Below are 23,860 nucleotides of genomic sequence, written 5' to 3' on the forward strand. Positions count from 1 at the left end.
GAGAAACTGACAGCTTTGTCAAAGTATCCTTTAGGATTTCTTATGGCTAACACATTTAACTTTGTTCACTTAGACTGAATTGTGGCCAATTTCATAATAAAAAGTTCTTTTTTTTTTTTTTTCAATCTAAAACAGGGTCTCCTTGTAGCCCCAGCTGTCCTGGAACTTGCTATGTAGACCAGGCTGGCCTCAAACTCACAAAAATCCACCTGCCTCTGCCTCCCAAGTGCTGGGATTAAAGACGTGCGCCACCTCGCCAAAGATACTTTGCCCTGCACTTATCCTCAAAAGTTTTATGGGAGTGCTAATAGTTTTTCAGGTTTAATTTCTCCATCACCACCAATCTTCAGTGGAAATCAAAGAAAAGAAAAAATAAAACAAGAAAAATTCATTTCTGGTGGAAGCTGCTGAGTCTGGACAGAGGACTGATGCACAAATAGAAAAAAAGCATTGCAGTCTTCTGAGAAAACGAAATTTAGAAAACAAACTCTTAGAAGTAGACCAGTCTGGCATAAAACTTTAAACATTTCTCATGTAAGATTATTCTCTTTACAAATAGAATATACTTATATATGGGGTTGGAATAGAGGAAATTAAATGAAGCTCAACAAAGCTTGAAAAAAAATCAAATACAAAATATACAAAGCTAAAATAGTGTCCCATCCATTAAAAAAGAAATTATTCTAAAATTAATGTGCAAATGAAATCTGGCAATGTTCATTCAATAGCCCTGAGCATTTGATAAAGACAACTTTCTTTTTCTACCTTCAAAGTAATCACAATTTTTAATGAAGAAAGTGTAACTTGAAGTTAATAACACATATTGGAGACCGATACCTTGAACACTACAGAAAACAACAATTTCTGAAAATCCAGTTTATTTTCCATGTTGTGGACATATCCAGTCAGTGTGATCAGGTTTTTCTGCATGTGTAATAATTTATCAAAATAAGTTTTCCTACAACTCTTCCAGTCAGCTCTGAAAATCCTGATCTGACAATACACTACCCAAATAAAGCTCTTGAAAATCACCTCTTAAAATTTGGAAGGAAGAGTGGCAAGTCTCCTCTATATTACTGCACTACAAAGGACTAAAGAGCAATTTATGTTTTGAAGGATGACTAGTACAACAGTTGAGTTCGGGAAGTTATACTTTAGTGCACTTGCTCCAGTTTTAGCCAACATGCTACATTTTCCTTTTTGCTTTTTTTGTTGTTGTTTTGTTTTGTTTGTTTTAGGGGAAAGGGAATTGAAGAGGTGCACAAAGTGGAGTTGAAGATTTCCATTGTACGAAAAAGGTATGACTCTGCAAGCAAAACTGTAAGCTGCCTTTTTTCTTAAGACCTGGACATTTTAAGACAGAAGCTTTGCAAAACATTACACAATTTTTTATTATTAAATGAGAAAAATCTCATTTGTTACATCGTCACATTGCTAGTCAGAGAAATGCTGCAGTGATGAAGAAAGTCAATGTTGGATCAACCAAAGTCCTCATTTCTACAACATTCATTTACAAAGAAATAATGTTCAACACAGCCCAACACAACATTCTTGGTTTTCTTCATATTGAAGTCCCCCAAAAAATCATCTTCTAATGGGGTCACTACATAAATTATAGTTCTTCATTTTTACAATTCACCCCAAACTGCATGAGAGATGTATCACACTAAAATTTCTAAAGCTGTTAGGAAATCCTTCACACATCGTCATCGTCGGATGTGTCACTGCTACTTGTCTCTGTGTCATCATTCTCAATCGTGGGTTTGAAAGTGCTGTTTTTCCAGGGTCCAAACTTGAAGTCACAGATCAGGCCATTTTTCAAAATACCGTTTTTTCTCAGACCATTCTTCTGTAACTGCAACATTTAAAACAAGCAAATTAATTTTACCCCCAAATTAAAATACTATAATAATGAAGTACACTAATGATTATTATAATAAAAAGTCTTCATTGTATCCTACCCTGAAAATTCCACAGATACAACTATATCAAGTCTGAAAAATAAGCTATTTAGACAGGTAACTGACCTCTTTTTTCTAAAAAAGTTTTTTTCTAATAGAGTAAGTCTATTCTTAGTAAGGCATGGTGGCAAACATCTACTATTCCAGCAGTTTCGAGACACAAAGTTCACAAGTTCAAGGCCAACCTGGGCTAAATAGAAGCATTCCAGGCCAGTCTAAATACAGACCAGTCAGACTGCATAGTAAGACTTTGTTCCCAAACAAAACAAAATTAAAAAGGAAAAGAAAATTCTATCATTTGAAGAGAATAAAACAAACATTTACCAACTATCAACCCATTGTGAAAAAATTAGTGTAGAGTTGAAAGAGAATGGAAACAGAAAGGAGAGATGTGAATGAAAACTAACTTCAGAAAGAGGTGGAAAAACTTCAAAAGGCAAGGGAGGATTTGCAGTCAAAAGCAGACTGTGGGAGACTAGATAAAACACAGAAATACTAGTGGCTGGAGAGATGGCTCAGTGGATAAGAGCATTGACTGCTCTTGCAGAATACCTAGGTTCCCAGCACCCACATAGTGGCTAACAACTATCTGTAAGTAACTCCAGGGGATCGACACCTCCTTCTGACCTCTGTGGGCACTGCAAGACATGTGTGCACCTATTTACCTGCAGGCAATACATTCATACACATAATAAAATGAAAATAATAAATACAAATATTTAATTTGAGAAAAAGTGAAATTATCTGTTTGCAGAAGACAACGATATAGAAAACTCCAGCAATAACGACCCCTCCCACCACCAAGAAATGTAAGTCTAATAAACACATCAAAGTCAAAGGATACAAAATCAACACTGGGAAAGTTAGTTGTTTCTAGCACAATGAACATAACAATGAACGGATCAGAAAGTTAGAAAATAATTCCATTAGCATGAAAGAACAAAACATTAGGGAATAAGTACAATGAATGAAGTTCAAAGGGAAACAAAAGTTCTGATATGCCCAAAATTCATACCAATGGAAGGATAACCTCCTGTTCACAGTTAAGATGATTTAATATTGCTAAGATGTCAATGCTACCCAAAATGATTTACAGATTCAATTAAATTCCTTTTGCAATCACAATGGCATTTGTTGCAAAATAGAAAAATCCACCCGTCTAGTAGAAAGGAGGGAAGACGGAGTTAGAAAATGGGAGAAAGATATGAACAAAGTATACTGTATGCATATATGAAAATCCCACATTGAAGCATTTTATTTTGCAATTAAATATACATCAATGAAAAAGGATTTAAGATAAACAAAAGAAAATTCTATCCTAAATTTCATATGGAATGTGAAGAGACTCCAAAGCAAATTTTCAAAACAAAACTGGAGGGTCATACTTCCTGATTCTGAAACGTATCACAAAGATATAGTAAGCAAAACAGTATAGTTAGGACTCCTTGGACTAGAAATGTAGAATGCTTGCCTAGCATGTAGGAGGTAGGAGACCCTGAGTTAAATTCCCAGTACTGCATAAAATGGGAGTGGGAGAACAGGCCTGGAATACCAGCACAAAGAAGTACAGAAGGGAGGAGCCTAAATTAAAAGTCATCCTCCCAGGTTATATAGGGCATTCGGCCAGTGCTAGAGACCCTGCTTTAAAAAGAAAAGGACTCCTAACATAAACTGACATAGACCAAAGGAATGGAGAGCCCATAAGGAAACCCTTGCCAGGCTTGGTGGCACATACCTTTAATCCAAGCACTAAGGAGGCAGAGACAGGCAAATCTCTGATATTAAGGTCAGCCTAATCTATATAGGGTGTTCTAGGCCAGCTGGGGCTACAGGAAAATCCTACCTTTTTTTTGTTGTTGTTAAAGAAACAAAGCAAGGGGCTGGAGAGATTGCTCATGCAGAAGACCCAGGTTTGAATCCCAGCACCCACATGGCAGCTAGCAACCATCCATAACTCCAGCTCCATGGGATCCGACACCTCTTCTGTCCTCCATGGGCACTGCATGACACAGGTGCACTTACACACATGCAGGCATACACTCATACATATAGCCCCAGCTGGCCTGGAATTCATTATGTAGACCAGGATGGACTCGAACTCACAGAGATATACCTGCCTCTGCCTCCGGAGTGCTAGGATTAAAAGCGTACGCCACCACTCCCAGCAATAAAAATTAAAACAAACAAACAAAAAGAACAAAATAAAAAACAAAAAAACCTACCTAAAACAGAAAGAAACCCTTGTGTATGTATCTGCAGATACTCAGCCTGAGTGCCTAGACATTTATTTATTCGTTCATTTGCTTTAGAAAACTTTGTATTGGGGGGTGGGGGTAGGGGTCAGAGAAGAACCTGTGAGGGTTGGTTCTCTCCTTCCACCATAGGGTTCTGGTAATAAATCTTAAGTTACCAGACTTGGCAGCAACTACCCTTATCTATTGATCAAACTAGCCATTGCCTGGACCATCTGAAATGGAAAGGGTAGTCTTCAATAAAAACTGGAGAAAGGATACTTCTGACTGTTAATCATTATTATCAACCTAACTAGATATAGCATCACCTAAGAGACACACCTCTTATACACTATAGGTAGAGAGAATACAAAATGGTATATTCCCTGTGGAAAACAGTATGGCAGTCCCTCTAAAACTTTGTCTTTAAATTACATTTATGTTTTTAAGTTTTTATTCATTTTTATGTGTATATGTGAATGCCACACACACATGGATGTGAACCACATACATGCCAGGTACCTGGTAGAAATGTCAGAGCCCCTGGAACTGGAATTACAGATGGCTGGGAAATGCATGAAGTAGGTACTGAGAATCAAACCAGAGTCCTCTATAAGAGTAGAAAATGCTCTCTTAACTGCTGACCCATCTCTCTAATCCTCCATATTATTATGTGAATATATAGGTACACATGTGCCAAGGTGTACCTGTGATGGTCAGAGAAAAACTTTAAGGACACTGTTCTCTCCTACGTGAGTCCTGGGGATCAAATTAAGGTTGCCAGCCAATCCTAAAACTTAAAAAAAAAAAATTTGTATGTATGTACGTATGTATGTATTGACTGTGTATATGCAAACACGCACATTGCAAGTGTATGTGTGCCACGGCACACATGTGGAGGTCAGAGGACAACTTGGATAAGTTCTCTCCTTCCACCTTGATGATGCCAAGGATCAAACTCAAGTTGTCAGGTGTATGGCAAGTAAGTTGACCTGCTAAGCTATCTCACTGGCTCAACTTTTCTTCAGCAGCAATTCTACTGTTAAATATATACTCCCCCCTCCCAACACCTGAAAATTGAAAGCAAGAATTTGCACACTTATTTTCAAGGCAGCATTATTCACAGTAGTCAAAAGGTAGAAGCAACCCAAGTGTCAACTGATAGAGATGAATGGATAAATAAAATGTGATACATTCACAATATGCAGTAATAATCTTAAAACCAGATCATTCCAAGACATGCTACAGACATAAACCTTAAGGTTATAATGCTAGATGAAATTAAGACCATCACAAAAATAATGTATGATTCCATTTATATGTGGTATAGAAAAATCAACAAGTTCACACAGAAAGCAGAATGGTAGTTTCCATTTGGGACGATGAAAAACATTCTGAAGATGGATAGTGTTGGTGGTTACATAACAGTATGAATATACTTAAAGCCACTGAGCTGTATGTAATTAAAAAAAAAAAAAAAAAGGTTAAGTTAGTGTGTTTTTAACCAACTTTTAAAAATACAATGGAGGGGTGCTGAGTGTGGTGGCACATGCCTTTAATCCTAGCACTTGGGAGGCAGGGACAGGAGGTTCTCTGTGAGATCGAGACCAACCTGTTCTACACTAGCCTGCTGGAGCTACAGGGAGACCCTATCTCAAAAAGACACCCCCACCCCCCAAAAAAAGAGAAGGAGTTAGAGAGTTCAGTCATTATAAGCACTGACTGTTCTTGCAGAGGCCCTTGATTCAGTTCCCAGCACCACATGGCGGCTAATAACCACCTGTAACTCTAATTCCAGGGATCCGATGCCCTCTTCAAGCCTCCATGGGCACTGCACAATGCAGGGCACACTTATATGCATGCAAGCACTCAAGGGTACACAACATGCATGCACTCAAACATATAAAATAAAAATACATTTAAAAAATCTTTTAAAAATTAAAAAAATACAATGGAGGGAATACTGATTAAATTCACTCAAAAAAATTTAAGCTAAAACAATAAAGTCCACTATCAATTTATCAAGTTATTATGACTTGCTTTCCTGAAAGCTTTCATCATTCAAAACACTCAGGAAGTATTTCTGAAGATTACAGCATCAACCATACTATCTCTGCATAGAAAATCAGCTCTACCTGACCAGAACATTTAAAAAATCTACAATAGATTTAGAAAAATAACTTTTTGATGTTCTACTGAACATTTCTTAATACTTTCAAAAGTGAAACTCAGAGACCCAAAATACAGTGTCTTAGATTATTAAATATTCTTTTGCAAAAGGATCAAAGGCAAAATTAATTAAAAGCTATTAAATTTGTCACCCATGTCAAACCAATAACCAAAATCTCAGAGATCTGGATAATAAAAACTCATGCAATGCCCATTGAGGCTGAAAGAGGGCATTGGATCCCCTGGAACTGGGAGTTACAGATGGTTTTTTACCTAGACACCATATACACACAATAAGTCATTACAGATTTGTTTAAAACAAAGCCAATTCTAATTCTGACCTACCATAATATGCCTAATAAATTCCTAAGTAAAACCATAACCTACCCCTACCCCCATTATCTATACTTATGTTGTTCTAATTAAGGAAGGGCTGTTTAAGAGAAAATCAGAATAGCTCAGATTTTCTTACCTGTTCACTAATAACTTGGAATTCTCTCATTTCATCCTCAGTTAAGGGCGCACATGTTTCATCATTTTCACTGTCTTCTTGCCAGCCCATCTCCTTTAATAGTCTGAAAAAGGAGGAAATTAAGTTTAATTTAGAGCTTTATCTGAGTAGGGTAATTCCACTTATGCTATATACAAGAAAATGTGATCCATAATCCACTGCACAAAGTTCACAACGTACACAAAAGAACTTTTGAGTTTATTTCCTGAATGATCTTTCTGAAAAGTAACTAATCAAGTAAATCATGCTTGACAGCAAAAAAGAATGAACTGGAGGACCCTTCTGGATCCCCAAATCTGAACAGTTTCCTGAACCTGCTTTAATTCACACATCTCCTAACTCTCAAAATAGAAGCGCCCATATACAACAGAAAGTGATTAACAGAGAACCCCAACTGACCAACGTGCAGCGATTAAGAGGCTGAAGAGTGCTTATCCCTGAATAGGACACATATCAAACTTCTGCCTCCCAGGGCTCAAGGATCACTGCAGAAGGGGGGTGAGGTGGGTGGCACAGAAAGATTCTAAGAGCCAGAGGAGGTGGAAAACCACAAGAAAACAGTTTTCCAGATAGCTGGTCAGTAACTCTCATGAACTCACAGTAATAGTGATAGCAAGGACATGTCCCTATAAGCTCAAGCCAGACAAAATCCCAGTATAGACATGAGGAAGTGGGAAAGAAATGCCAACCTGACCTAGGAACTACTGGCAACAGATGACTGCTGGGATGGGAGATTCAGTCACACACACACGCACACACGTGTGTGTGCGTGTGTGTAGAGAGAGATCCTATCATATATTACATATGCATATATATATATATAGAGAGAGAGAGAGAGAGAGTGGGGCATTAGAACAGGGATGCAGGGGGCTGGAGAGATGGTTAAGAGTAGTTAAGAGCACTGGCTGCTCTTGCAGAAGACCCAGGTTCGAATCCCAGCACCCACATGGCAGCTAACAGTAGTCTACAACTCCAGTTCCAGAGGAGCCAATGCCCTCTTCTCACCTCTGAGGGCACTGCGCAACATGGGTGCACTTATGCAAATGCAGGCAATACACTCACACACATAAAATAAAAATAATAAAATATTAAAAAAAGAAAGGGGATACAAATATGAGAGGGGATCTAATATGATCAAAATATATGAGGCTCACAAAAATTTAAATTGAAATAAAAGAATGAACTGCCTAATTACTTAATATTTAGGGTCAAGGCTCTCTAGGCTGAAAACCTGTGATAGAGGCAAAAATAAAATGTGGTAAATTATTGAGCTAAAAATAATTAATAGCAATGCTCCTTCCCATTTTCTTCAATACCACCATAATCAAATATTTTCTTGGCTACTCATTAGGTTTCTCCTTTGGAAAAAAAAAAATGCTGGGACAGATTCACTATCTTGCATTTTGTAACTGATTCTTCTACATATATTTATTGGGTATTATCCAATCATTATCCTCAATACTTAATGCCAATCTGAGACACTATATTCCATAACAGAAAAATAATTTAAAGTTCTAAATAATCAAAAATGACTAATGCAGTTATATTTTTTTCTCCCCAAGGCTTAAAGAAAATACTACCATTTTAAGCAAACTGAGCTATGAAAAGACAGGGTACCAATCATTTTTCACTAGTTGGACAAGCATGCTACCCGAGGCAATAACGTAAAAGTTTGTACTTCTTTTAAGGCCATTTGTCTGGCAAGTGTTTGTTTGCATTCCTTAAATAGTTCCATCATCTCTATATTTACTCAACTTTCAACCTGCAGATTATATATTGCATTATTATGAATTTTCATACCTTTTTCCAATGAATCTCAAAGAATATTAGTACTCAAGAGCCCTGATTAAAATTTAGCATGGTCCTACAGGGAGTGGTGGAACATGCCTTTAATCCCAGCACTCAGAATCATGAGGCAGGTGGATCTCTGTAAGTTCCAGGCCAGCTGGGGCTACAGGAAGATCCTGTCTCAAAAAGACCCCACCCCCCAAAAATACACATTAAGGTGCTATTCATATTTCATTAAGGATCATGGTCCCATAACTAAAATAACTTGATTACTGACAGCAAATAGGAAACAGGTTTTGGTTTACTGCCTCCCAAATTAGTAGGTATTGAACTTTTAATCCCAGCACTCAGGAGGCAGAAACAGAGGTAGGTGGATCTCTGTGAGTTCCAAGCAAGCTGGGGTTACAGGGAGACCCCTTCTCAAAAAAAAAAGGGCTGGGCGTGGTGATGCCCCCTTTTAATCCCAGCCCTTGGGAGGCAGAGGCAGATGGATCTCTGGGAGATCGAGGCCACCATGGTTTACATAATGACTTCCAGGTAGACTGAGCCTAGGGAGTCCCTACCGCCCCAAAAGACAAAAAAAAAAAAAAAAAGACCAAATTAGTGCTGCTGAATTACAGGCATGTACCAACCAAGTCTGGCCTCCTACTATAGCCTTAACAAATATATTCTACAGCTAATATATATATAATTTTATTGCCCAGACTATATATTTCTTTTAAAAGAACAAATCTTTACCATCATTAAACCAGTTGATTGATATAATGCCCCTTTTCTATAGGTCTTCCAACTGTATGATTAGAAAGATTTAAATGATCACTGAGAATGCAAATTAGAACATTTTGGGCTATCACAGCAATAACTGATTAAATAACGTATGCCACTTCACAAATTTTGCCCCTGACATATAAGTATGTCAAAGACACAAACATACCAGCATGATTTCTAAAGCAGTGAGAAACAAAATCTTGCTCAAAAGCTAAATAGTTTCACAAATTATGCCCATACAATGGCTGGAAGGAAGAAAGAATTTAAGTTGATACATGAGGATTGGAAGAAGCTGTGCAAGGATGGCAGGTTAGAATCAACTTCTACATGATGCCAGGATCAAGAACAATAAGAGAGGGGCTGGAGAGATGATTCAGCAGTTAAGAACACTGGTTGTTCTTGCAGAAGACCCAGGCTTGAATCCCAGCACCCACATGGCAGCTAACAACTGTCTGTAACTCCAGTCCCAGGGGATCCAACAGCCTCTTCTGACCTCCGTGGGCACTGCAAGACACGGGTGCACTTACCTACATGCAGGCAATATATGCATACACATAAAATTTTAAAAATATATATTAAAAAAAGAACAATCAGAGAAACAAAGAATGGACAATAAATCTGGACAATATACTAAAGATAGAGGGGGAAAGCATCTAAGGAAATCACAGGACATCTGGAAAGTCCAAGAAAAAAAAAAAAAGAATGGCTAAGCAACAGAAACAAGGAAACTATCTGCCCTGCCTCTACTTAAGGGGGAAGGGAAGACTTCTATAATGTAAGCAAGGCAGCCCTGGTTTAAAAGACAGTTGGGCCACGCCACAAGACATGCCAAAGTTCTCATGTCTTACATCAGCTAGGGGATATGGTAACACCTTTGAGACAAGTTAACACTGGAAAAGTTATTATGTTGTATTCTGCAGACTTCAAAGGGTACCAACTTTGAAAGGGCATGTATTACTTGAGATTAAGCTACCCTAGGGATCTGAAAACAAGGAACAATCACAAGTCACAAGCCTAGGGACACAGACACAGTTGTTGGGTGGGAGATGGCTACAAGAAACAATTAGTCAGGCACATGCCTTTAATCCCAACACTGAGGAGGCAGAGACAGGTGACCTCTGTGAGTTTGAGGCCAGCCTGGTCTCCATAGTGACTCCAGGTCACCTGTGGCTACACGGAGACCCTGTCTCAAAATAAAAAATTAAAAAAAGAAACAATTAGACTGGACACATAATCACTGAGCTCAGGATGCAAGAGTCTCCATCAGTCCCTTAATCACTGATGATACCACTCACTTTTGACGAAGAAGAGCAGGATAAATTCAGACTGATAACCCAGAACCAGAGGTCACTGTGCAGCTTTAACCCTGAAGCTAGCAGGGTATCTGTCTTGTGACTGGTTGTAGGATTAAGAACTCTAAATCAAAAGCACAGGTCCAGTGGACACTTCCTGCAGCCTTCCCAACCCCCCCCCCAGAGAGAGAGAGAGAGAGAGAGAGAGAGAGGAGAGAGAGAATAATACTGAGCGAGTTTAGAAAGCACTGAGGTCCTCCAGTAACATATCTCAGTGTTCCACCTACCTCAGCACAATCCTTTGGCTTAAACATTAGCAACCCGAAGGTTTACAAACTCGACAGAGTGAGTGAAAACTTGTCAGGTTCACAGACTACAAAATAAAAAATGGTCAGGAGAGGCTCTTCATACACAGGAAGAGAACACCTTAAAAATCACTGCAGAACTTTTAAGCACTACTGAGCAGCTTGCCTCTCAACCACTATGGACTCAGCACCACTTTGAATAGAATAAAACAGAAGTCTACAACTTCAAATGATCATTCCTACCACCCAACAGACTTCAATATTAGAGAATTTAGAAAGAACTTGCTCAATATTTTCCGGTTCCTAGTGCCCCCCGCCCACACACCATTTACTTGTAAGTTTTTGTTTTTATTTCTTTTTGTTATATATCTAATTTTACTTATATATTTCTTCCTGGTGCTACTGAATTGTTTTGGAGTTGCTTGCTTTTGTTCTCCCTCCCTAACATTCACCTCCTGTCTTCTGTATGCTTTTCTTTTAATTAAACCCAAATTCTTCCTCTCCTCTCCCTGGCCTTTATTTCAATCCATTATTATTTTTACTTTTAATACAATTAATTTTTAAACATCTTAACATGTCTCATAACCTTTGTCATTTTCTTTTTAGTCACTGGTGGCAAGGTAGACAGCATTAATCAACTTAAAAGTATATTTCTATATTTGGTTTAGTTCAGTGTTCTTGCAGCTGAAAGTGGTTTATCTCCTCTCTGTGTGGTACTGAGAATTCAGGCCTTAAGTAAAAACTGTTCAATAAGAGACTCAAATAAAAGTGGAATATATATATATCTATCCCCAAAGATGTATAAATTACAACACAGAATCACAAGAAACTTGAAAAGGGTAACATAACTCTTCCAGAACACGTTAAGTCTTCAATAACCAAATCCAAAGATATGAAGATGTTAGACAAAGTATACGAGTATATTTATAAAAATATGTTCAATGCCTTCAAAGAGGACACAAACAAGCAGGTGAATGAACAAGGAAATCAACTCAGGAAGAAAGTAAAGTGGATGGGAAAAGAAAAGGAAACTGAGACTTTGCGGGGGAGGCAGTACACCTGGACAAACAAATGATGGCAATGAAAAGCTCTATCAAGTGAAAAACATAATAGAAAGCATCACCAACAGACTATACAGGGAAGGAAAGAAAAAAAAAACCAAGGAGAGAAAACTGGATCTGGGAAATATGGGTATCAAAAAGGGAAATAAGTAAGCAAGAAAGCACCAAGCACGCATGCCTGCTTAACTTCCACTTCCAAGAGCACTGGCACACGATAAAAACCAAACCTAAAAATCAATAGGTACAAAGAACCAAAATACAAAGTAAAGATACAGAAAATCTATTCAATGAAATTATGGCAAAAAATTTCCAAAATACAGGGACTAGAATGAGCATTTAAAGCACAAAAGGCCAAAGAAACCCCAAATGACATAACCAGAGAATGTATCTAAGACACACATTATAATTAGGATTCTAAAACTACAGCAATGTTAAAGGATGCAAGAGAAAAACTCCAATTCACATACAGAGGAATACATACCAGAATAACAGACCTCTCAGCAAAACAACAACAACAAAAAAACAACAACAACAACAAAAAAAACGCAACAACCAGGAAGGCATGGGATGAAATCAAGCCCTGGAAGTATATAAACCAAGGTGATAATTTCCAATAATTTTATCTTTTAAACTTGATGTAGCAACAGGCATTTCAAGATGGATCCGAGCATAGGCAATTCATGACTACCAGGCCAGCACTGCAGAACATACTTAGAGGATTCATATATCGTGAAGCATAAGAAAGAATGGATTCAATGAACGAATAGATGAAAAAAATGGAGTAAAATACTAGAGTTACAGTTAGTCTTTATATTAACTCTCATAAAATGAGCATTCATATTTATTTTAGCCCAATAAATTAAACTACTTAATACTGCAAATTGAAACAAATATTTATATTCTCATAGTTATATATGAGCAGAAAAGGAAATGTTTTGAAGGAAAACAAAAATAATCACAGGAAGAGATAAATGAACAAGTCAATACAGAAAGGTACAGGATTTATAAAGATTTATAACTTTTATTAAATGGCATTTGTGAAACGGAGAAAAATTAGAATGTTAAAAAAGTTAAAAGGGCGTTTAGTGCTGTGTGTGTGTGTGTGTGTGTGTGTCCAGGTTCAACTCAAAGCACCAAAAAAAAAAAAAAAAAATTTAAACGAGATAAAAAGTCAAATAGAAATATTCCCTCAAAATGAATACAGTTCTACAATGTAGTTAGAAAAATATTGGAATTTATATTTCACTTGTTCATCTAACAAATGTAATCACACAACAAATCTCAGTACCAACCATACTTGGTGATTAAATATAGGAATGAACAAGACAGAAAAAAATAATCTCTTCTAGAATTTAGATACCTAATGAAAATAAAGGCTAGAACTATAGGTATGTCTACAGAGGTTATTCCATGATAGATATAACAAAGTTCCCCCAAAAGATTCATTAAAAAAGGTTACAAAGAGTCAGCCAGCTATTAAACAAGCATCATTCTATACTAATTCTAGTCCCAGTTAAACAATTTTTTAGTGGGAAAGAAAAAAATCAATAAATTAACCATAGCATAATGTGTAATAATAAAAGCATGTAACAGTCCTTAAGTCCAGTTCCAGGGTATCAGACACCCTCTACTAGCTTCCTCAGGCCATTGTAGGACATGGATGTACATACATGCAGGCAACACATTCGTAACACAGAAAATAAAATTAATAAGAAAAAGAAAAGGCTACTCTTTATATATCATTAGGAAGAAAACAAAATCAGTCTTCTCTAAAATTAAATACTTTTCAATTCTGCAACTAAACTATTTATGTGGTTAGTGTGTTAAAAACGCTTAAAACAGGGCTGGAGAGATGGCTCAGGGGTTAAGAGCACTGACTGCTCTTGCAGAAGACTTGGGTTCAATTCCCAGCACCCACATGGTAGCTAAAACCATCTGTAACTCCAGTTCCAGGGAATCCAATGCCCTCTTCTGACCGCCGAGGGCACTGAATAACACGGGTACGCTTACACACATGAAGGCAACACACTCATACATGTAAAATTAAAAAAAAAAATTTGAAGTTTAGGATTACAAAAATGGAAACAATGTGCTTGTGAATCTAATAAAATATAAATCACGTATTACAAAAATAGGATACCCATATGAGGAAAGGTAAATCTGGACTATCTCACATCATATAAGTGGTATAAGAAAACACTGATAAACAGGATTTCATTTAAGTTTCAACCTTTAAAAGGCACCACTAGTAAAAACAACACAGAGAATGGAAAAAGAGAAATGTAAATGTAAGCACACAACAAATTTCAGTACCAACTATACTTGGTGATTAAATTTAGGAATGAACAAGATGAAAAAAAAAATCTCTTCTAGAATTTAGATACCTAATGAAAATAAAGGACTGGAAATAAAGGAATGTGTGGGTGACATTTATATACAAAATAAGGAAATTTCACAGCTTCATGACTATGAGTTTTAAAAACAGGTATTACAATAGGTATTTTTTTTCCCAACCATGCCATATAAATGGCCAATAAACATATTAAAAGATTTCAATACCAGAGCCAGGCTTGGTGGCCCACGTCTCAGCACTCAGGAGGCAGAGATGGGCAGACCTCTGAGATCGAGGCCAGCCATAGCAAGCTGCAGGCAAGCTGTGGCTCCAGGGAGACTCTATCTCAAAAAGACAAAGATTTCAATACTGACCCAGTGAGGTGGCACATGTCTTTAATCCCAGCACTTGGGAGGAAATGGCAGGTGGATCTCTGTGAGTTTGAGGCCAACCTGGTCTACATAGTGAGTTCTAGGCCAGTGAGGGCTGGAGGGAGACCCTACCTCAGAAAAAAAAGGGGGCAAAGGGTTTTGATATCATCAGTTATTAAGAACTGCACTTCAAAAATGTCACACAAAGAAAGATGCCACTTCACATTCATTAGAATGGCCATAATCAAAGACAGATGACTGAGGCCAGGAGAAATGGCTCAGTGAATAAAACGCTTACCATGCAAGCTTGAAGACCTGGGTTCAAATCAATCCCAAGAACCCATGGAAATAAAGCTGAGAGAGGCAACAGCCTCAGTGTTCTTCAAGATGGGGGGGGGGGGCATGGGATGGACACAGACTTGAAAATTCCCTGAGGTCACCCAGGGCTTACAGGGAGACCCTATCTCCAAACAAATAAAAGTGGAAACAACTGGTATCTATTAATTGATGAATTAAAAAGTGGTACAGTTATATAGTGTACTTACTACTGAGCAATAAAAAGAGAACAAAGTACTGACATGCTAGAGCAGAAAGGAAAAATATGCTTAGTCAAAGCCAAACAAAAAGAGCAGATATGGTTTCACTGGTATCAATATCCATAAAAGTATACAGACAGAAAACAGATTAGTGATTACCTAGGTCAGAGTGAAAATGATTAAATTCAAATTTATTAAAATTATGTTGCAATGAAATTACACAACTGTGAATCTATTAAAAATCATTCATCTATCCACTTAAAAAGAGGTGAAATTTGTTTTTAATAAGGATGTTAAAAGTAAAATAAATTGGGGTTTGGGAGTAGAGCAAAGTGGAAAAGTGCTTGCCTAAAATATATGACAACCTGAGTTCTGTAGAGACGAAAAAAAGGAACCAATTAATCATATAAGAACTCTATAATAATATCTTGAATACAGAAAATGCCAGAGGAAAAGTGAAAATAATTACTAACCTGTGTTCTGCCTCAAGTGAACTGGAAAGAACATCAGTTTGTGGGAAGGTTGAAGACCGAATGATCTGTTGGGAAATCATTGAGGCATTGCCATTCTCTTGTGCAATCTCATTTTCATCAAAGTTTCTATTTATGTCTCTTTCTTGGTGAGTACTATTGCTGTTATGCAAATTAAACGAGTCTTCATCCTGATTTTTAGAGAGTTTAAAAGCAAAGAGTTCTAAAAAACAGTTACTGATAAAGTAGTACAAACTGGCTAGATTCTCACGAAAAAGTACATAAATGTAGTATTTGCAAGCATTAAATTTCACAGGCATTCTCGCAAGAATGTGAAATAAAGATAGGCAGAATATTCAAAACTTTCTGGTCCTTTTTTTTTTTAAGACAAGTACGCAGTTCTGATGCTTTACAGTCCCGGCTGAACTCAGATTTAAAGCAATCTTCAATGTCTCAGTCTAAAGAGTACTAGGATTATAAGCCTATGACACTGAGCCCAGAGACAGAATTAAAAATAAATAAATAATACATAAAAATATTTGTAACCAGGCACAGTAATACACACCTGTTAATTTTATCATTTCGTTGAGATGTTAAAGCTAAAGGACCAGAAATTCAAGCTCAGTTTGGGAGACATAAGACGCTGTCTCCAAAAGATGTTTTATTTTCGAATTTTGTGCATGAGAGAGGATCTACCTGCATGACCAACTGGTGTGGAACTTGCTATGTAGACCAGACTGGACTTGATCTCACAGAGATCTACTTGCTTCTGACTGTTGGGAATTAATGGAATTGAAGGCATTCTTGTACTACCACTTCAAAAGAATGTATTTTTGCATAGGTAATGCAAAATATAGAATGGTAAAAGGCTACCTGAGAAAGGAAACCACGTAGACAAATGGTTGGCTGGCTACCTAACGTTCTTTAAAGGGAATTTTTGAAATTCACAGCCAAAATTACTGAAGGTCCATTTACAAATGTGTACATGTGGGGCTGGAGATATGGTTCAGCAGTTAAGGACATGGAATCCTCTTGCAGAGAACCTGGGTTCAATTCCTAGCACCCAGTCCAGGTCCAGGGGATCCAACAACTTCTTCTGACCTCCGAGGTCATTGCATGACATGGGTGCACTTACAAACATGTAGGCAATACACTCACTGATATGAAAAATACAATAAACTAATTAAAAAAAACAACAACAAATGTTGAGAGTAAGAGCACCCCCAATGAGTACCCATAAAGCTGCTGTCACCAACAGTGAAAGTGGAAGAAACCAAGGGAAACCAGCATCAAAAGGAAGGGAATCCATTAACAAAGTATTCTGCTGGCAGGAGAACATAAACCACAGTGACTGAGAGGAAGAGAACCAAGGGATTAGGTGCCCCCATCTCACTATTCTTATTTCCTGCTGAGGCTCCTCATAGCTGAAACCAACCAGATGGCAGAGCTCATTTCTAATTTTGTAAAGGAAATCAACTGATTAAATAGAACAAAAAAAGTCATCAAGTACATTTCCCTCATGTGTTTTTTGAAAAAGTGTACAGAGTTAGCATGTACTCTTAACGTGATACATTATTCATCAGGCGTAATTTTGCCAAAACCAGGTGTGATAGTGCATGCCTGTCCAGCACTCTAAAGGTAGAAGCAGAATAAAACGTTCAAGTTCATTTTCAACTACATAGTGAGTTCCAGGTCAGCCACTGCTTTGTTAAGACCTGGAATATCCACTTAGAGAAGACAGGAACCTGCTTTATAGGAGCAGGATTAGAGATGAAATTTGGATTAGAATTTTTTCAAGATTCTAAATATTTGCCCATGTGATTCAAAGACATGTTAATGTCAAATCAAGAACTGCTGCTGAAGAAGGCTCAGCACTTTAGAGCACTGGCTGCTATTGCAGAGGACCTAGGTTGGGTTCCCAAAACCCTCATGGCTACTAACAACCGTCTGTAACTCCAGTTCCAGGAGATCCAATGCCCTCTTCTGATCTCCATGGACACTGCACTACATGGGTGCACTTATATACATGCAGGCAATACACTCAGACACATAAAAAGAACTGCTGCAAATTCAATTACCTTCTCTGAGCCAGCATGGCTCTCGTCTTCATGTTCCTCTTCTACTCTGTCTCTTTTCAATGCTTTCAAAAATTCACTCTTCCTATCAGTGCGCATCCTTGTCAGTTTGGTTAATCGAGGTTGCTGATTCAGTTTGTCAACAGGCGAGGAGGAATTTGAGCGATTACTCTAATAGGAAATTCAGAGATACTGATAAATACGAAACCAAGGGAATTAATGCCAAAATAACGTTCACAACTATCACAACTTCATATTCTACCTTTATTTTCAATGCAAAATTGATTTTATTCAAAGTATACCTGTAACACTATGTATTTTTCTCTGCTACTAAATGGGTCAACACAATAATTTTTTTTTGGTCTTTTTGAGACAAGAGTCTCCCTGTACCCCAAGCTGGCCTAGAACTCACTGTGTAGACCAGACTGGTCTTGAATTCACAAAGATTCACCTGCCTCTCCCTCCGGAGTGCTGGGACTAAAGGCTTGTGTCACCACATCCAGTAAACAAAAATATTTTTTTATACCAAGATAATGAAGGTCAGATTAACACTTCAACCTTTAATGAAGACTTTATTTTATAGATTACATTAGAACTGTTTAAGTATTTCTAAGGCATACCACAGAAAAGCTGTTTTTCAAACCCTATTACAAAATGCTGGTTTTCAAAAAACATCTTAAATAATATCTGTTCAATAATTATTTATACACGAAAGACTCGTATTGCATTTCCCCAGAGAAGATTTGGGGGGAGGGGTGATATTAATTAGAGTCCGTTTTTCTTTTTTTCTTTTGGTGGTAGAACACAGTAAAAAACAGTATTAAGAACTCTTTGTTATAGGGAATGTGTGTTTTATTTTAAATACATGGAAATAAACCATAAGGCTCAATTGATGACATTAATATCTGTGTGTTACATCTAATCTAATACAATAAATCAATTAGGAATATTGGTCTTTCTCTTTTAACTCAAAGATTTCACAAATGACAATTTGTATATAATTTATGTATGGTTATGATATTCTAATATGGGACCCAAAGCAATTTCAGGTATAATAATATAGCCAGTTATCTTTGTTTCAAGACTAGTCAAGAAACTCCCAAGTCTGGAGTTTCAAAATCTGGTCAAATAAAATAAAATACAATACTTGAGATATCAATACTTACATATACCTCTCCTTCCTCCTCTATGTCTGATTCAGTGTTAATACTAATAAAATATCCATTAGTCCCAAAAATAAGATTATACAACAAATCCTCATTAACAGTCAAGGTTCAATTCTACAGTATAACTTTCACAAACATCAAACAAAATTGCAATTGTCTTAATGCTTTCCTTCAAAGTTCTAATGAGGCCAGGCATGGTGATGGGTACCCTTAATCCCAGCAGTAGAGAGAGAGGAAAGCCAATCTCATGAGAAAGAGGCCAGCCTGGTCTACATAGTTCCAGGCCAGCTTGGGCTACTGGGAGACCCTGTCTCATTAAGAGGGAAAAGAGAATCTAATGAATGCATCTAGAAAGCTAGGAAATTTTATTTGGATTTTTATGTATTTCTACTTCTCAAAAAAAAAAATAGCAAAAATGAAGAGTTTGAATCAAATTTTTTGAAGAGACTAAAACATTTCATCTTTAATGAATGATTTGAATGAATTTACATATTTTGGTATTGCTAAACTATGATTTAGCAAGTGGGCAAGGTGGTACAACCTGTAGTCAGGTGGCAGGGGAAAGATGTCCACCTGTGGGCAGGAGCTTAGACCAATCTGAGCAACACAGCAAGACCCTGTCTTTTACTTTAAAACACATAACATTCTTCAAGGAATGTTAAATATCATACCTCTTTTACTGAATTTGTTGATGGACTGATATTCTTGGCTGTTGACTTAAAGGTATTAAAGTTGCCAACACCATATGTAGATTCATGAGGAAAAGAAGTTCCGACTTTATTTTCTTTAGTTTGGCTTTTCCATTGTGTAGGCTAAAGAAAAAGACAAAGATTAAGTTACCAAATTTTAGAAAATAGAGAAGAGAACACAATAAAAGACGAGTACATTTGGTTCAATTATTGTTATACTACTACATCATTCCTACATGGTTCTCTGTTCCTCCTGCTTTTTATTATTGTTTTATAGAGACACTGTTTCTCTTGTAGTCCCCAAACTACCCTAGAACTCCCAATCTCACAGTGCTGGGATTCCAGGTGTGAGCCACCACATGTGGCTCTTTCTATCTTTTTCTTCAAGTAAAATCAAAGTTTAAAATTCAATAAAAAACATCTAAATCAGCCAGGTGTGGTGGCGCACGCTTGTAGTCCCAGCACTTGGGAGGCAGAGGCAGGCAGATCTCTGTGAGTTCCAGGCCAACTGGGGCTACAGGGAGACCCTGTCCCCTGTCTCAAAAAGACCAAAAAGACCAAAAAGGAAAAAAAAAAAAAAAAGGAAAAAGAAAAAAGTGGTTTTAAAAAACTAAATCACTATTATTTTCAAAACTTTTCCCCCAAGAAAACCTTACGAACATTTCAAAAACTTAACCGAGCACCAAGTTAGTATAATCCATATACTAAGCAAACAGCCCTAGTCCATTTAGTAGAACAGAAATTATATAAACAGTACATAGTAGGCCAATGATTTCTAAGTCAGTACCTTAGTAATATCCCACACAATATATAAAAGTTTAAAAAAATTCCCCCAAATAACTAAATGTCAATTCCAGTTGGCAAAGGCTCAGTGGTTAAAGACACTACCTGCTCTTACAGAAGACCTGGGTTCAGTTCCCAGCACCCACATAGCAGCTAACACCCATCCCTAAGTCCAATTTCAGGAGATTCAACACTTTCTTCTGGCCTCCCTGGGCACCAGGTACGCACATGGTGCACTTACATACATACAGACCCAACACTCATACATTAAAAGAGTAAGTTAAAACTATTTTTAATGTCAATTCAAAATTTGCTTTCTTAGATTTTATACATAATACAATGTATTCTCATCATATTCACCTTCCCCCTCAAACTCCTCCTTTTGCCCCTACATCTCCCTCTCAAATTCATGTCTTTTTCTTCTATGATTATTCTACACATTACAGAAACTTCTTTTTGTAGCATATGGAGACTATTACTGGTTAAAATGCAGAGAATAAGTGACTATGGAGTGCCCATTCACAAATGGGACATCCAAAAAGCTGTTTCTGTAACAACTGAGAACTTACTTTCGTAGGTGGAGCAGCAGGTTTTGGGACTAAGCCTTTATAAACACTTGGACCAGTTCCATTCTTAACTGGCTGTGACTGGAGGTTTCCTGCTACTGGGAATCCAGATAGTTGTAAGTCTTTTGCATTACCTTTCTTAATGACCAGCATTCTTGGAGCTCTAGATTTAGGATTCGGGGGATATTCTGCATAAATAAAGGACAAACAAGTGTTATACAGAATTTCAAAATTAAATAAAAATTAACCTACCTAAGCATAAAGTAGCAGCTAGTTCTTGGAAAAAAAAATAGTAATAATAATTAAGCTAAATAAGCACAAACGATATTCCATTTTGTGGGGAGGGGGCTAAAACATAATCTTATGAAACATAACAAAAATTGGGCAATTGTCTAGTGATACAGGTGAATATAGGTAGACGTAACCATAAAACCAAGATTAAAGTTTATACTACATTTTTGATTTACTAATTTTAAAATTCTGCAGATTTCATCCTAATGAGTTAATGCTTACAATATAAAAGGCATTTCTATTTTCTCCTTACCTATTCTAAAAAAGTCAAATTTCCTTTTTTTTCCAATCTTTTCATTCTACTTACAACATTATAATCTGTGAGCAAAGAAGGGCCCACAGTCCAAATATTTGTAAATGTCTACTAGATTACCATCTAATTATAATTAAGATATCATTTGAGATCAGGGCAACCAAATCAATTCTGTTTTCTAAAGACAGTACTAGGAATAACTAGTAAATGTATACTTTTCTCAAGGCATCTGTTTGAAAGTTTGAAAAACTCTTCCTATAATTTAATCAGTTTTACATGTGTAATCAAAGACATAGTATACGTACACAAAATTATCATAGTCAAGTGTATCTTTCATCTCTTACAAAACTTCTGAAAGCTTCAGTTTCACTGGTAGACAGTTCAGAATAGGTAACTCAGACAAAAATTTCAGAGAATGAAGTCTAAATTAAATTAGCTCAGAATATTCATAGTGTATTTTATGAATTGATTATCTGGGTATATATTTATGGTGATACCCTGCCCTAAAACTACAAACTTCTACTGCTTCATCCCAAGAAAACTATAAGGAGTCCTATGGAGAAACTAGAAAGACTTTAAGTTCATCTGAAACTTCAAACTCTCCAAAAGATAAAACTGATAATGGAGCAGGGGTCGGGGGGACAGAGGGATGATCTACTACTGTGATAGATGAATAAGGGCTTAGAACAAATGAAAAAAGGTTTATCTTAGTAAAAATTACATACATACTGAATTACTAGGGCAACCATTCCATGTGTTCTAGCTACCTAAAAAGGTGTAATAGCTTGGGGGGTGGGGGCAAACCATCTTCAAGCACACAAGGACACAGAAAAGTTATCACCAATGTATACTATTCCCTGAAACTATTACACAATGAAGAAAACAAAAAATAGGAATGAAGACCTTAGAGAATGAATAAGAAGAAATTATACTAAATTTTTACAATGATTACTTTTGACAAAAAGATGATAATAGTGTGAATATACTACTAAAAATAAAGTCTTTAGTTGGATATGGAAGCTAAGGCAAGAAGATGACAAGTCTGAGGCCCCAAAAGGAACCAAAAGGAACACCCTACTTCATTCTTCGATTCAAGGTTCTGGAAGCTTGGCATGGTGACACACACCTGTAGTGACAGCACTTAAGAGGATGAAATGGTAAGAACTGCTTGAGACTAGGAGAACCAGACTGACCTGGGCATCATCATAGTAAGAAGACTCCATATCAAAAGAGGGGGAGAGGTAGTCTTGACAGTATCTTAGTCTAGGTAGTGACAGTATCTTAGTCTAAAATTTAAAATCTAAATTAAAGAAATCTAAAACCAAGGAATTGGAGTTGCAGCCCACAAGAACAAAACAAACGGTAATGACTTTGAAAGTATTATCTCATACTTCAGGCTTTGAAACTGAGACATTTCAATTATGATATCACAATGATAACTTCTTGTTCAATGTAGCTAACTAAACATCTAAGTCCATCTTTCTTCGTTTATAGATTCTTACATTAAAGTTACTATAATGAGGAAAGAAACCAAATAAACTGTGTAGAAGAAGGGTTATCAACAAAGTAATGATCACCACACATTCCTAGATGAAGACGTGAAGAAGAAAGTTTCAGTTTAGAATGACACAAAGATGAAGAGTAATCTAGTAACAGCTGAAGGGCTCTTCAAAACCACTCTGAAATATCAAAGGTTGGGGGCTTGAAAGTGTCAGATATGGTGGAGGGAAGAAAATAATTTTTTTGAAACAATTCACTGAGAAAATCCTATGTGTTTAAGCAGAAAGAAATGATTTCACATGAAGGATATAAAAACAAGTAATACCATTTTTAGACACAAATAATCATAATCACTGATTAAAAGTAGAAGCAAGAAGGTATTATGGCACAGGCCTATAAATCCTGGATCCGGGAGGTTGAAGTGGGTTAGAAGTTTCAGGCCAAGCTGGATTACATATTGAGACTTTATGTCCAAAGTAAAGTGGGAGGGAGTAAGACTAACAGGAGGCAGAAGGGATACAGAATAGATAAACAAGCATTCATTATATTCAAGCCTAAAATGATCTGACTAGAAATTTCACCTTTCCTAAAACTGGACTCCTTGGAACAATAAATATTTTGGCTGTTTCTTCAAAAGGTCCTCAGTGCAAAGAATGATGGACTATCCTATAAAGAAAGGTGAAGCCTAAGAAATCACTTGCAGAAAAATAAGTAGCAAAGAGATGACAAAAGTACTCAAAGA

The 23,860-nt window shown here is 36.9% G+C and overlaps 1 protein-coding gene across 2 annotated transcripts in view; it reads right to left on the bottom strand.

The window, feature by feature from the left end:
* Positions 1–933: 933 nt before the first annotated feature.
* The window catches only part of Gpbp1 (GC-rich promoter binding protein 1), a gene marked incomplete in the record, with an annotated part of 77,714 nt that continues 54,787 nt past the window's right edge, over positions 934–23,860 (bottom strand). For both annotated transcript variants that reach the window (XM_017799955.2, XM_008840376.3), the window contains 6 exon segments: positions 934–1,855; positions 6,834–6,936; positions 15,799–15,986; positions 17,874–18,041; positions 19,708–19,848; positions 21,078–21,262. In XM_017799955.2, the coding sequence (XP_017655444.1) occupies positions 1,697–1,855; positions 6,834–6,936; positions 15,799–15,986; positions 17,874–18,041; positions 19,708–19,848; positions 21,078–21,262 (944 nt within the window).

The sequence above is a fragment of the Nannospalax galili genome, unplaced genomic scaffold (assembly GCF_000622305.1).
Source record: "Nannospalax galili isolate Female #2095 unplaced genomic scaffold, S.galili_v1.0 scaffold339, whole genome shotgun sequence".
NCBI classification, from domain to species: Eukaryota; Metazoa; Chordata; class Mammalia; order Rodentia; family Spalacidae; genus Nannospalax; species Nannospalax galili.